The sequence below is a fragment of the Pteropus medius genome, unplaced genomic scaffold (genome assembly GCF_902729225.1).
Source record: "Pteropus medius unplaced genomic scaffold, Ma_sr-lr_union100, whole genome shotgun sequence".
NCBI classification, from domain to species: Eukaryota; Metazoa; Chordata; class Mammalia; order Chiroptera; family Pteropodidae; genus Pteropus; species Pteropus medius.
In genome coordinates, this window is record NW_024340693.1 from 1,641,502 (window position 1) to 1,656,687 (window position 15,186).

The window sequence follows — 15,186 nt, forward strand, 5'->3', positions numbered from 1 at the left end:
TTTGGCACCTGGTGTGAGTTAACACCTTGGGAACGAGACGACCTAGGCTCAGGTCCTGGCCCCACTACTTACAAGTTAGGCGACTGCGGGCCGACTAGCTGAGGAGCACTTAACAGTTTGTTGAGCTGAGCAGGAATGCTGGGCGCTGAGGTCCAGCCGTCACGTCACGTAGGACCGCGTGCCGGCCCGTGCCAGCGAGAAGCCACGTGACCTGTAGACCTCAGTGTCTTTGTGACCAAGGCTCCTGGCTAGATGCAAAGGCACGCCCAGGCTTTATGCCTCCGTCCTCGCTGGACGAAATGACCATTTTTTCCCGCGAGAGCAATAGTCTTTGAGGTGGACGGGGACACCTTCTCCTGGGGCCACACTCCTCCCAGGGGCTCCGCCCTCACGGTCTGCCTCCTGGGGCTGAGGCTGCGGTGGTGCGTTTCCTTCAGCCCTGGCTGTGTCCAGCACAGGTGGGACATGCGTGAACGTTGGTGGAATTTTGCAATACCCTCGACGTGTCCCTTGCTGCTCGGGGTCAGAGGGATATAGACCCTGGGGAGTGGGGGGCTTTGACAGAGCCCAGGGTCCTGAGTCACATTTCCCCAGGGGCCGACCGGAGCCAGCTGCCCAGTGACGACAGTGGGTGTGAGCCGGCCCCCGTCCCGACCCCAACCTCGACCGTTGCTCTGTGCCTCCGGCCCCCGGGCTGTTGGCTCTGTGCCCCATGTTCCGTCCGCAGTGCCACGACCCCCTCGTGGGTCTGTGCCTTTCGCCACTGGCGTCTCCCAGCCCCTCCTGCCTCTGATGTTTCTTGTTCGTTTAAGCCGTTGCACCTGGGCCTCCTCACATCTGGGGGAAGTGCAGATCCGGCGGTGAGGACACTTCCTGCAGCTCAGGCTTTGTCCTTGCCCCCAGCCCACCCCCGCTCCCACAACGGCCAGTGTCCTAGGATGCTCTTCCTTTGGGCGCCTCCGACCGCCTGGTTGCGGATCACTCCGTCGGGGTCATTCCGCTTCCTTCCTTGTTGAAGTCACGGGTGCTCTTGAGCCCTCCAGGTGCCTGGGGACAGCCGCCTACGCGCCCACCCTGTGGCTGGCCAGCTGCTCGTGCTGGCGGGAGCTGCCCACCCACTCGATCCTGTGAGGCTAGTGCCTGAGCCAGACCTGCTTTCGTTGGCCTGGAGCGGCGTCGAGCACACTGCACGTTGGTCGGCATGACAGATCCTAACCCTGGGTGGCGCCCAGCAGCGGCCTGGGCCGTCCCGACGACTGCCGCTCACTCACACGAAAAGCCAGAGCTTGGCCTGGTCGAGCGTCAGCGTTAATGTTTTGTTCACGGGCGAAGGGGCGAAGCGGCATTTATGGACGTAGTGTACATAACAGCCTGCGTCAGACCCTTCCACCCCCACACCCCCTCGCTCCAGCCGCCGAGCTGGATATTTTCAGTGACGGAACTGTCATTAGACCTGACAATGGAGACAGGGGTGCCACTTACACCCACGCGCCTCACCAGAAACCCTCAAAACAGCGTGGAAAAGCCTTCGTCTCTAAAATCCTGATGCCGGTCGTCGGTACTCCTGGTACATACTGGTAACTGGAAAAACACGTGGACTTTGAAATTCCCGCCTACTCAGAAGCTACCCTCCCACCACAGCGTGTCGAATCGTTATTTTAGAGTTTTCTGCGCACCCCCCAAGTGGCCGCCTCTGCCAAGGGGTGTGCTTTGTTGGAATGTTGCGTCTTCTCTGTTAACTCGTCATCCGAGCAGCTGGCATTGGTGACGTGGTTGTGATTTGCAACCTGACTGGAGGAAATCCAGGAAGAGGCGAGCGGGGGGGCAGTGCCGGGTGAGGGGTTCCCCCGGCAGCTGCTCCTGGCCCGAGAGCCCCCAGGTGCGGTGCTGCAGGCCGACGGGGGTGCCATAGGCCCCTTGTTGTCCCGTCGTCCCCGGCCCTTGTCCTGCGTCTGCTTTTCCGGCCCCACGAGGACACCGTCTGTGCTCACTCCCTCCCGCTTCCTCCCCATCGTGTGACACCGTGAGGTCACCTCCTTCCCGCTGCGAGGCCGGAGCCTGGGCTGGGTAGGCACAGCTCCGTGGCCTCATGTGACACTTGGCCTGCACCCAGGCGGCGGGCGGGCGCGGCTCTGGTGGACCCGCACTCTCCACCTAGGCTGTTTCATTTCCCGGGGCCTCTGTGCTGCCAGTTAGGTCAAAGGTCGGCCGATGATCAAGGCGAACGGTCAGGGCGGTTTTCTGTGCCTCGGCAGCCAGAACTCACGGTGATAGCTTCTCTCTCTGCATGTAATAAAATACAGTTTTTAAATAAACTCTGTTCGAGGACGGTTTTAGATTTACAGAAACGCATGAGCACAGGGCCAGGGTTTCCCACAGACCCCACGCCCGGCGTGCCCTGCGTCCGCCCTGAGTGGGTGACGGCCGGTGACTCGGTGTCGATGCGGGTTGGGCCATGCTGCGTTCGATTTCCTCGGTTTTCCCCTCACGGCCTTTTCCTGTCCCAGTCCCACCCGGGACCCCACGTGACATTTCGCCGCCTCGGGCTTCTCGCCCGTGAGCGTTTCCCGGACCGTCCCGGTTTCCGGCGACTTTGGCCGTTGGAGGAGCGTTGGTCAGGGGTTCTGCAGACTGCCCCTCCTCTGTGACCCGGCTGCTGTTTTTCTCATGATGAGCCTGGCGGCGCTGTGGGTTTGGGGCGGGGGGTCACGGAGGTGAAGTGTCCTCGTCACATCGTGCAGTGGCCACACCTGTCACCGTTGAGACTGACCGCGAGGTTCTCCAATGCGAAGTGACTCTTTCCTCCCTTCCCACTCTGTCCTCTCTGGGAGGCCGTCACCGTGGGTGGCCTTTGGCCTTGCCCCCGAGAAGGTGGGTGCTGCCCCTCCTGGCCAGGCGCCCCGTGTGAAGCATGGGCGATGTAGCCGCGCTTCCTCGTGCCCAGCAGCGTGTCACGTACACAGTGGGCCAGCGCGTTGGTCCAGGAAAAAAGGACTCCGTGGACTAGTAAGTTACAGAAAGCCTGAACTTGTGATAATTCAACATTTTTCTGCTCTGGGCCTAAGTCTGGGTTAATCTAAAAGCAGAAACAGCTCAGTCCTTGCCCCAGAGGATCCCAGGAAGGCCTGTGAAGCCGTCGTTGCTGCCCGCGGCCTCCGAGTCTGACCGCTGGTCTGCCTCGGTAGGCCGCGTGGTCCCCGTGGGCAGGATCTGTCATTGACGTGCGTTGCCCGTGCTGTGCCGCCTTCGTTCGTCCTGGGTGTCAGTCAGGAGCAGAAAGTGTGGACGCCCGCAGGCCTCAGCACAGCGGCCGGGGTGCCGGCCCTCGCGACTCCTGTGCGCGCCGGTCAAGCCCCAGGCTGGGGCGGCCCGAGGTGGACATCAGAATGCGGGAATCTGAGACTCAGATGTGCTGGCAGCAAGTGACCGTGAAGGGGCCCGTCGCCGTTGGTGTCGTGGGTGAGGGGGTCCCAGGCTGAGGCGCGTCCGCGTGAATCACCCCGTTCTTTTTCCTCTTCTCCGGCAGGTGCGACCGCAGAATGGGGTGCAAGGTGCTGCTCGGCCTCGGCCAGCAGATGCTGAGGCGCAAGGTCGTGGACTGCAGCCGGGAGGACAGCCGGCTGTCCCGCTGCCTGAACACCTTGGACCTGGTGGCGCTGGGCGTGGGCAGCACGCTGGGGGCCGGCGTGTACGTCCTGGCCGGGGCTGTGGCCCGTGACAATGCGGGTCCTGCCATCGTCATATCCTTCCTGATCGCCGCACTGGCCTCGGTGCTGGCCGGCCTCTGCTACGGCGAGTTCGGCGCGCGTGTGCCCAAGACCGGCTCGGCCTACCTCTACAGCTACGTCACCGTCGGCGAGCTCTGGGCCTTCGTCACGGGCTGGAACCTAATCCTCTCCTACATCATTGGTGCGCCCCCCTCTTCTGCCGTTCCCGCCGCCCAGCCCTAGGCGGGCGCCCCGCCTTGCTCCCCAGATAGACACAGTCTCTCTGCCCACCTGGCGCTCCCTCCTCCCCGCACTGTCCCTCCTCCCTGTTCCTCTCAGGAAAGGCAGGGGCCGCCTGGGGCACCGCTGCCCCTGTCTATGCCCTTGACCTCAGTGGGGACAAGCCAGGTCCCCGGGGGTCATTTCTGTTTACACGAGAGACTGTAGGGTCAGGGGGATATTTCTAATCAGTTAAAAGGGATTTTGTCTCTTTTAGTTAGTACTTATTTTTGACCACAGGAGTGAATTCATCACACACACGAAAAAATGAGGGCAATAAAGAAATAGGTAGACTGAAAAAAGCCGTGCACGCGCCCCTCAGGTCCTAAGGGTGACATCGTTTTGACAACTTCGTTACTCAGTCGTGTGCATGCGTGTGCGTCCTGGATTCTAGGGGCAATGCACGTTTCTCCGGCCCCTGGAGCCTTGTCACTTCCCACACTGATCGACCCCCCCGAGCTGCCGGGTCCGCGACCCCCCACGCCTCCCCCCAGATGCCGCGCGTCCAGCTTGGCGACACGCACTCTGCTCATCTTTCCTCGGGTGTCTGTTTCGTGACAGGCACTTCAAGTGTGGCGAGGGCCTGGAGTGCCACCTTCGACGAGCTGATCGGCAAACCCATCGGGGAGTTCTCACGGACGCACATGACGCTGAACGCCCCGGGAGTGCTGGCCGAAACCCCGGACATCTTCGCCGTGATCATCATCCTCATCTTGACGGGTGAGGCCGCGCCGCGGTCGAGATGTGGACGGGCTCCCGGCCGGCTGGTCCTTCCTTTTCTCTCCGCCCCTCCCCCCGCTTTCTATCGATTCTTCTGGTTACTGGGGACACATTTTTTGCCTTAGTGGCTTCTGGCAGAAAGTCGGCCTAGTTATAGCTGCCGAGTTGTGTGTCATTCAGTTCACAGAGAACCTCAGGTCTTCACGTGACTGTGGAGTAAAGATTTGTTAGGACCGCAGGCTTTTTGTGTGAGTGACCCAGCAAAACAAACCCCTTGCATCCGAGGATGACCATTTGGAAGGGACAGTTGGCGGTCATCAGCCAGGGACACGGGGAGGGATGCGGTCTGGCTGGAGCACTAACACGTGTCTCGGGTGCCAGAGAAGCCTGGGATGCTTTGACACCTGCCGGCCGCCAAAACGCCCTTGAGTCTATACGTTCCACGACAAAGTTGCGAGTACAGAAGTTTGAAATTCCAGATATTGCTTGCACACAGTCGGTGGCACCTTCCTCTGGTGGTACTCGTCCGGTGTCTCAGCCACGAGGGCGGGAGTTTTGTTCACAAACGTGAAGCCGAAACGGAGATAAATGCTTCTTCGATGTTAGAAAACTTGCCTGGGTTTTAAAAACAACACGCCTTGTTTACCCACCATGTGACCGAAGTCATTTCGCGCGGGCCGGTCTCGGTGGTATTTCCGGTCCAGTCGGCCGGACTGTGAACGGAGCCTGCACAGCTGAGACCTTCCTGAGCGTGAGGGGTGGGGGGCGTGGGGCACGGCACAGCGGGGCGCACTCGCTCCCCTCTCTGCCGACTGCGATTCAGGGTTTGATCTGTCACGTGGAGAAATGTGATCTCAGGGCAGGGCAGTGACCTCAAGCTGCAAACGGTGGCCGCGTGTTCCCCGGGCACCCTTTCGTGCCCAGCTGGGAGTTTGCCACAGACGTCCCCGGATGCCATACTCTCCCCAAGGTGGCCCCTTGGTGATTTTTTTTTTTAAATGTGCGCTTGCCATGTAGGACTAGTCTAGCTCAGAGCTTCTGAGTCCAAGGTGACACCCGTGCGTGGTGATGGTCCCACAGCCACAGACAGTTTTCACGGCCGCTGGTGCTAACGTCCCTGAGTCAGACTCACTTCCTCATCTGAAAAACTCATTTGACCAAGAAACTGAGCAAAATGTCTCCTGCTCGGAAAACGTAGATTTGTGGGTTTTGGTGATGACTTCGGGGTGGGGGAGGACATGGGGAGAGAGGTACTCACTTCATCCCCCCCCCGGGGGGTGGGGATTTGCCCTGCACTGGGCTGTGGGCTGAGGTGTCCCCACCTCTGCAGACCCCTGGTGCCCCTGGGTGGCGTCCTCGGTGACATTAAACATCCCGGGACCACGGTCGCTCCGACCCCCGCCTCTAGGAAGGTGGTGAACTCGGCCCCAGCCCAGAGGCTCGTGGGAGTCTGGCGGTTCGGCGCCACCTGGGTTCTTCCCCCGGCCCCTGGAGGACCTGCGTGGTACGGGGTTGACACTCACAGTGTCCTGCTTTTGCGTGTTTTCAGGACTTCTCACCCTGGGCGTGAAAGAGTCCGCCATGGTCAACAAAATATTCACTTGTGTCAACGTTTTGGTCCTGGGCTTTGTCGTCGTGTCGGGATTCGTGAAAGGCTCGGCCAAAAACTGGCAGCTGACGGAGCAGGATTTCCAGAATGCATCCGATCACCTCTGCTCCAACAAGTGAGTCTGCGCTGTCCTCGGCGGTCGGTGCGTTTGGGGGATGCGACCGGCTGGACCCTTAGGAGTCCTTTTAAAAACGTGATTTGGATTTGAGTATTTGGTTAACTTTTTTTTTTTGGCAGGGAAGTGGCTGGTTTGAAATGTGTGTTAAGTTCTGTTTCCTTTCACCAGACAGAACCTTGTATAGCAAAAGAAGCTGTTGAGGAAAACAGAACCTTCGTTCTGATTCCAGAACTGTGTGCAGTTGAGGGTCGTTGTCAGACTCGCTCCAATCCGTCTGTTCTCCGATTCCGTTGCGCGGCCAGCCTCGGGGTTTTGTGTTCGGAAGGGACTTCCTCCGCGATCCCACAGTGACAGCACTTTCTATGCAATGCCTTCCTATTTAATGACTTAGAAGGAAGAAGAAACACGTGACACTTCCATCAAAGGTTTTCGGGGTTACTGAAGTGCTGAGATGTGGTTTTCACAATCTCATATGCCCACACTGGAATTGGGCTGCATCGGCCTTGGAAAGCAGTGGCCCTTGTCCTTCCGACGTGCCTGGCTCAGGACACCCAGGGTTAGAGGCAGGTGACGGGCTGGCTCTCGACCCTGGGCCTTTTCAGGCCTCTCTGTGAACCCTGACCAGCAAACTCATGTTATCTAGGACACAAAAGCCAAGCAATTATAATGTGTCTTTTTGATCTTTTTTGTCAGATTTTCAGGTGAATCTTAGGGTCCTACGATGGAGAAAGGGGAACTCGACTTTGCCTACGATTCTGTTTCAATTACAGCTGAAAGTTAAACTGCTCGGTAAAGAGACTTCTAAATTTCAGTGGCTTCAAAATGAGGTCTCGGCTCCCAAAATGAGCCGTCTGGGCCGCCGGCCAGCAGTGGCCGTACGCAGGCTTCAGGGACCCAGATTGTCCATGTGGTGTTCTGTCACCCCCCGAGGGTCGTCCTCGTCTGCCTGGTCGGAGCTGGGCTGTGGGCACAGATGGATCCACCTGTCCCAGAGAGTGGAGCAGGGTGCGCCCAGTGCTCCTAAGGACAGATCAGAAAGACCCACGTCCCTTCTGCCCTGTCCCCTCGGCCAGAATCCAGCAGGTGTCTAGCTGCAAGGGAGGCTGGGCAGTGAGACCCCACACTGGGGTCTGCGTGGCCACACACCGACTTGGTCGCCGGTCACGGGCCAGGTGCCCAGTGGTCTGGTCAGTGGGCAGGCATTGATGCGTGATGAGTTCATGACCAGAACGCAAACCGGAAGCTGTTAAATAAAATGCACGAAGCTTCATTATTATTATGTGATTAACAGTTCAGATAAAAAGCCTACTGTGTGAGGACTGCGTTACAGAGAAACGAGGACGTTTAATGTATCCTTCCTGAGCATTCCCAAGTCGTGTTTATGCCAAAGGGATGGGTGCCCATTTGTTCAGGGTGGAGAAAAGGCAGCTCGGATTATGCTTCGAAGGAAGAGCCGGCCCTGAGCTCTGGGGGCCTGTCTTACAGGTCAGGAATCACAGGTCGTCAGTCATGAGGTGGTTTTATCATTTTGTGAAGAGATTGTTTATCGCGGCCGATGGTCTCTACTCTCATCGGCCACCGTCACACTGCTGTCCTAGCGGTGACGATCTGTACTGTCCTCTTGGGCAAAGTGGCATTTGCTGCCCGGCCCCTCGGTCCTGGGGGGGGGCCTCCTTCGGTTACACCTGCCCCCATCCCTAGGGACACGCTGCTAAGGGCGGAGGGTCAGCCACTTGGAGCGGGGGGTGAGGGCGGGGACGGGGCACAGCCTGCGCTTTAATTTCACTGAGACCTGTGAGGGTCTCCCTTTTTTAAGTCAGCCGCAGACTGGTGTGTTTTGACGGAGCCACACAATCTCGCCTGACGTCGTTTGTTCCCTAAATTTATAGAAGCGACGCCTGGTGAAACAAGGCGGCTGCACAGAAGCGTCTCCCTCCCCTGCTCCAGCGCCCGCCGCAGTGAGCATGGCGACCGCTGGGTGGCCCCGTCCCTCGTGTCGGATGCTTGTGTAAACATGTCCAGGGATGCGGGTGCTTGTAGGTTTGTTTCCAAACCCCGGGTCACTGCGTTCGGTAGTAGACCCTTCACGTAGTGCGTCACGACGCCCTTGCAGATCGCTCCGTGCCCACGTGCCTAGCCCTTAGTCATCTCCCCGTTTCAGAAATGCAGGCTGCAGCTTTTCTTTTTAAATTTTTTTTTCACTACTTCAAACAATTTCGCAGTAAACGTTCTTGCACATTCAAAAAAGAAGCTTATGTCGGGGTGTGAGGTGGCGGCTACGAGGTTGGCGTCCGGGGACGACCCCGCCTGCCACCTCGGTGGCTCCCTGTCCGTTCCGCAGCCCAGGCTTTAGGGGTGTTTCTCGGTGTGGGACGCCTTTCCCCCACTTCCCTTACCGATGATTCTCAGCGCCGACTTCTGAGCAGCCGGGGGGTGGCCTGCGGAGGGCTGGTCACCCAGACTGCAGGGGACGGGGCCCTGGCCCAAGGTCTGGGTTTAGGCTGCTGTGTTGAGGTGACGTCTGCCACATGGTGGCTGCGGTGGTCCCTCTGGGCCTGCACCCCATTCTTCATGCGTGTGTTGCCACATGATAAGTGGGACCACCACATGCAGATAACAGATTATCGATTATATGTAAAACGGCTTTAAAAAATAGTTCTAAAGGGTTCGGTTTGAGGCTCCACAGAACAGGCTCTGAGAGTTTCTTTCAGTCCTCTGCCCCGGGGCCGCGAACAGCCAGGCTTTCTGAAAAGTTGAATTGTTTTAGGCGGCAGTATATTCACGTGCGTATGTTACAACGTTATAAAGTGTCACACGGGGAAACCTCGTTTCCGTTCCAGTCTTTATGTCTCGTTCTCCCGCCCACCCCCACGTCTGTGCGTATCACACGTTTACGTTTATGATGCGTGTTCCGTATGTTACATATGTTTTTGCCCTTTGCACCTACAGAGCGCAGCGTCCGTGGCCTCTCTGCACCTGTGTCTCGCCCTGGCTGGCGTATTTGGTCCTCCGCGTCGGGGCCCCGCGTGTCTTTGTAGTTGGTGTTGTCCCAGCGCCGAGTCCTGCTTGTGCCACGCGTGCTGGTGGCCAGTGGGGACCGGCTGGAGGTGCCGGTGGCGTCCCGAGGTTCACGCGCGGGCGTGCCCTGACCGGCCGTTCGCGTCCCTTCTGCTCCGAGGGTCTCCGATGGCCGCCCTCGCCCCGCCGTCCTGAGGAAGACGCCTGTGCTTTGCGTCCGCATCTCTCTGCTGGTCACCCACAGCTCCTGTTCTCTGTCTCCACGCCTCAGCTGTCTGTGTGACCGAGGCCCTGGTCCTCACCTGCGAGTCCCACCCCGCACTAGGCTCTTCCCTTAAAGTGGAACTCGCAGGACCTCCTGGGTGCCTCCGCCTCCCGGTTGCTCAGAGCAGGCCCACCCGTCCTGACGTTCGCATCGACTTGTTTGTGGCCATTCCGTGGCCCTCAGCGTTGGGCGGGTGGGCGTCTGGCGGCCTTTCTGTCTCAGCGATAGGCGACCTGGGCCCACCCGAGGGATGTGGCACAGGCCTTCTCGTGCCCTTCAGTTCTGTGCAGGAGTCGGGGGTCTGCGGGAGGCGGCCCCCACCCCGCATTCTGCTCTACTCTGCTACCCCGCCCTGCCTCCCTGCCTGCTGAGCCCCTGGGCTGTCAGCCGTGTTGTTTTAAGCTCCGACCCTTTTCTAAGGGAGGTCAGCTTGCCGGGTGTTACACATTCCTGTGGTCACAGACCCCGTGGTGCCCGGGGAGGCGGTTCGGGCAGCGCCTGCTGACTCCCCAGTCAGACTTTAAGACAAGGAACTTCTGTTTGAGTCTGGCGACAGTTTTTCTCACATCTGTCACGCATGCATTTCTTGGGGTGCTCTTCACGTGGCTTCCAAAGCATAGTGCATCTCTCCCTGCCAGCGGCTCTGTGGAAGCTTCTGGAACTGAGAAATACGATGATCACCAAGGAATCAATGAAGGCTTAATTCCCATTAGAAAATAGTCGAGTCCAAATTGTCTGTCTGTCTGTGTTCTTAGCCAGTCGGTAAATCCCACTGAAAGCAGATTTTCTGAAGCAAGTCACTAGCCCAGCCTTAGAGCATCACTGTTTGTAGGGCTGACACATTCTGTCTCCTGCCTCGTCTCGCATCAGGAGGTGACGTGGTCTGGGGCAGCGGTCAGCCAGTCGAGGGGAGATGAGACTGTCTTAACCATCCTTTGGGGCTCTGTTAAGTGGCAGAAAAGCCTGCAGCCCTGCGGCCAGCAGGGGAGGGGCTGAGACTGCCCTCCTGGGCCTGATGGCTGCAGGGGGCCGGGGTGTATGAGGCTTCGGGGTACTTTGTGACAGGCAGGGCCCGGGGTAGCCTGGCACCAGAGATGGCCACCCAGACAGGGCCTTGTTGGGGCTGGATGTGGTGTTTAGAGCCACAGGTTTTGACCAGTTGAGACTATTTTCGGGGGCTTCGGGGTTCACCAGATGTGCCTGACTTTGTGTCCACTGCTTCAGCAAACAGCGTGGTGCCTGCCAGGAGCCTGGCTGTGCTGGGTGACAGCCCGGTGCCGGCCCACGCCGGGAGCATCTGGCTGCCCGCCCGCACACGTGGGGCTTAGGGACGCTTCGCTGACAGACAGTTCACCTTTCAGCATTTCCAGAAACGCTCGTTGCAGACGAGAGTTACCAGGAAACATGAGCGAGCTGCATCTCGTTCCTAGGGAAGGTGCCATGGCAGTCGGTCCCTCCCTCTCCTGCCGGACACCCTGTCCCCTCAGTCCCCGCAGCCCACTTCCCCACGTCAGAACTCGGAAGAGGCTTCTGGAAAGGGTGCAGGAGGCCTGCATTCCAGAGCCCGAGTGCTGGGCCTGGTGACAGCTGCCAGGGGCCGCGTGTTGAGGGTCTGGAGTCCCCAGGCCCAGCAGTGGCCACGAGCCAGGAGCTGCGTGCTGCGGGGCTCGTCTCCGGGACCGTGAGCCGGCGTCGTGACCACTGCTTCGGCTCTCTGTTCTAGTGGCACGGAAGGGAAGCATGGTGTCGGCGGCTTCCTGCCCTTCGGGTTCTCCGGGGTCCTGTCCGGGGCGGCAACCTGCTTCTACGCGTTCGTGGGTTTTGACTGCATCGCCACCACAGGTAGGCCCGCCGCTGTCCAGCCCCGGCCCCGGCTCTGCCCGACGGGCTGGGTTGACGGCCCACCGGCCACTGCCTGTCTTTCTGCGGGCACATGCCAGCCACCCAGCTTCCACATGAGTGACGCAGATCTGTGGCTTCCCGCCAGCCCCACTGCCCCCCAGTGCCCGTGCCTGTCAGGAGACTGCCCTGTGAATGTCACTAACCGTTGTGACGCTGGGCGGATCCTGACTGCCGCGCTGCAGCCTGATTTCGTGTCTGTGCCTTCGGGAGACGGGAGGCCATTGAAAACACTGTCACCCTGGTGGGCGGGACGGTCCCGGCTACTCCGGGTCTTCGGACCTCCCTGCCGGAGGGAGCAAGCCTCTCCCTCAGCCGGGCTGTGACATCAGGGCCTTCAGGCCTGCGTCACCGAGGGCCACCTGTGCTCCCAGAGCCGGGAGGGCCGAGCACGATGGGAGTTGCCCGCGGGGTGGCACGGGCTCGCTGGGCATGGGAAAGCCCCAGGCACCCTGCGGGTTTGTGGGGGGCCCTCGCTGCCTCGCCTTTGTGGGCTGAGTCCTGCCGCTCACAGGTGAAGAAGTCAAGAACCCCCAGAAGGCCATCCCCGTGGGCATCGTGGCCTCCCTCCTCATTTGCTTCGTTGCCTACTTCGGGGTGTCGGCCGCCCTGACTCTCATGATGCCGTACTTCTGCCTGGACAAGGACAGCCCCCTGCCGGACGCCTTCAAGCACGTGGGCTGGGGGAGCGCCAAGTATGCGGTGGCCGTTGGCTCCCTCTGCGCCCTTTCTGCCAGGTGAGCGTCCTGGGACTGTGGGGGGCGGGCGGTGCGGGGGCCCAGGTGAAGCCACGCGCAGGTTTGCTGTTGAAATGTCCCCTTCCCGGGAGCTGGAGCCGGCACCCCAGCCAGACTCTGCGCCATCCCCCCGTTGCCATTAGTCCCTGGAGAGCTGGTGGCGTCCCTGGCCCTTCATCCTGACGAGCCCGAGGCCCCCGCTTTGACAGCACCTGCTCAGCAGGGCACTGGCTCGGTCCCCGACTCCGACCCCTGGGCCAGGCCACCTGTCCGAACTCTGCATTCTGGCTATGTGACCTTGAAAAAGGGAGTGAGTGCCTTTCAGGGAGGCGCTTTGCCCCTAGAGCATCCCACCAGCCGGGGTGAACGGGAAGTTCTCGTCAGGGCTGGTTCGCCACGGAAACGTCACCACGACCGCCACGATGCTTTTATTTTCTGGTCGCTTCAGCGGGAGGTCGTGGCGGGAATAACCAGGAAATGTCCCGTCCGGGGGAACGGTCACCGCGGCGTCCACTACAGCTCGCCGTTAGTCCCACGCAGCCCACGTTGCATCCCACGCTTCTGCAGTCTGGGGTCGCTGGCTGTGACTGAGTCTTTAGCCACCAGCGTCACGTAGTGGGCGGGGCAGGGCGGTCCTCGGTGGGAATCTGGGGCGCTGCCCCTCGGAGGCCTCGTCAGGTTGCGTCACGTGGCGGCGGCGGTGGTGCCATCCCTGGCCGGCCCGTCTCGCGAGTGACGCACCTTTTCTGTTCCCTCCCGTCCAGCCTATTGGGTTCCATGTTCCCCATGCCCCGCGTCATCTATGCCATGGCTGAAGACGGGCTGCTCTTTAAAGTCCTGGCCAGAATCAACGACAGGACCAAAACACCAGTGATCGCCACACTCACCTCGGGCATCATCGCCGGTAAGAGGAAGTGACGCCCCGCGCGAGTCACCGCCCTTCCCCTGGGACGTCTCCCGGATTGTGCCGCGGCCTGGGAGACGTTTCAGCTGGTCTTTTTAACGTTCGGTCGTTGCCCTCGGAACCTGGTTTACGGCCAGACGACTGACTGCCTTTTCGACGAAAGGCAGAGGCCAGGGTTCCGGAGGATGTGTTGACGCGCTCAGGAGGTTTGCGTTCTGTTACCGCTGTCCTCTCGTTGGCCAGACACACACGGTCCCCCGTTTCCTGCACACCCCTGAGCAGCCCTTGCTGAGATGACACCTCCTTGTGTGTACGAGCCACGTGAGGCTTTGCGTTAGTGTGGAGAGTCAGTGTCCTTGTATCTTAGCTCATTAATTCTCTGCAAAATGGGTCCCCTGGGCTTAGCATTGTGTAAAAGGTGCCACCTCTTCCCCACGTACCGAGGGTGTCACTGGTGAAGCCACGCGCCCTACTTTTGATGGGTGGACGCAGTGAGCCTAGGTGCCATTCCAAGGACCCCTGAGAAAGGACGGGCCCTGCAGCTCCTGTGCACACGCTCCACACGCTGCTGGCGGTGCCCGTCCCCTCCTTTAACGGCCACATCTCGTGGCCCGAGAGGCAGCGCGGTCCCAGCCGTGCAGACGTGGAGCCGAGGCAGAGAGAAGCAAGACGGGGTGCACACCCGAGCAGGAGGTGCTGGCTCAGAGCCGGGCCTGTGTTCATGCCAAGAGGCCAGCTCTTCCCGGGGTGTGCGTAGAGTTGTGGGCCTTGTGGTAAATCAGGACACGTGACAGCAGTCACAGTTTGTATCACAGGGATGTCTCAACTGGGCGTGGGTACGACATTCGACCATCTTAAATGAGGGAGTCGTTAGTAGTGGTGCTTGTGCCCTTAGCAGAGTGTGCTTCGTTCTGTGGATTCATGTTCTGTGTTGACAGGGAGCTAGCGTGTGATTATTTACCAGTTTTTTTGTGTGTCTTTCTGCATCCTTGAGCGTGAACGAGGAGGTCGGGTTAAGGGACACACCATACGTCAGACTACGGCCAATGTATTTAAGGGACTAAGGGATTGGAAGTGGCAAAGACTTTTTCAGTACGTGTAGGTCGTTCGAATGAAGGAGATGAAACCATTGTTGTTACAGTGACGATAGAGAGCACGTTACGTCACCAAGCCAAGGATTTACCTTTTTTTTTTTTGATTCGGCGGGGAGCGTAAATAGCGTTAGGTTTTCTAAACTGGCCGCACGCAAAGGAAGTGCACCCGAGCTTCTCTGAGTAGGGACCAGCAGGCTGACACTGTGGCAGGCACAGCTGGCCACGTCTCGTCATCCCGAAGGCCCACTGTGCTTCGGTCCTGTTCCCTGTCCTGTTTGCCCGTGTGTCAGCCGCAGCGACCTTTAGGGGCTTGAGAAGCGTTTGTGGGAAAGTGAGGGTTTGTGTTGATGCTTCAGTTTGCCTCTATTCCGTGTGATTTGAAAACACCCCCGAGTAGCCCTAGCCAAATGACTGTTTCAGCAGGACCCTTCACCTGCTGAACCCGCACAAATACGCACACCCACGCTCCTGGAAAGGACGCGGGGTTTCAGATAAGCGTGCAGGTGGTGTTTTTCTAAAGTGCGGTCACGGCGAAGGGAGTGCAATGTTCAGAACACTGCGCTCCCCGCTCAGATGTCTGGGTCAGGACCCCCGCGAGCCCTCCCTCACCCACCTCATCGCCGTTGCCAGCTGGTGCACGTGTCAGAGGAAGTGCTTAGGGAGGCCACGTGTAGGTTTTTATCTTTTTAGTGGTGTATACTGTGCTCTCAGTGGGTGCTGGATGGAAAGACAGACGGATGGATGGATGGATAGGTGATGGATTGATGGATGGTGGATGGGTGGATGAGTGGGTAGTGGATGGATGGGTGGACGAATGGATGGATGGATGGATGATG

General features: G+C 59.4%; 1 protein-coding gene across 2 annotated transcripts in view; it reads left to right on the plus strand.

Annotated features, from left to right (window-relative positions):
* SLC7A1 (solute carrier family 7 member 1) overlaps positions 1 to 15,186 on the plus strand; it is a 32,817-nt gene that overhangs the window by 7,114 nt on the left and 10,517 nt on the right. Inside the window, exons 2-7 of one of the 2 annotated variants that reach the window (XM_039862610.1) lie at positions 3,527 to 3,909; positions 4,548 to 4,706; positions 6,256 to 6,430; positions 11,440 to 11,558; positions 12,130 to 12,352; positions 13,117 to 13,256. In XM_039862610.1, the coding sequence (XP_039718544.1) occupies positions 3,540 to 3,909; positions 4,548 to 4,706; positions 6,256 to 6,430; positions 11,440 to 11,558; positions 12,130 to 12,352; positions 13,117 to 13,256 (1,186 nt within the window). In that variant the 5' untranslated portion in view covers positions 3,527 to 3,539. Of the gene's footprint in view, positions 1 to 3,526; positions 3,910 to 4,547; positions 4,707 to 6,255; positions 6,431 to 11,439; positions 11,559 to 12,129; positions 12,353 to 13,116; positions 13,257 to 15,186 lie in introns of those variants that run through there. The other variant, XM_039862602.1, reaches the window with a different exon arrangement.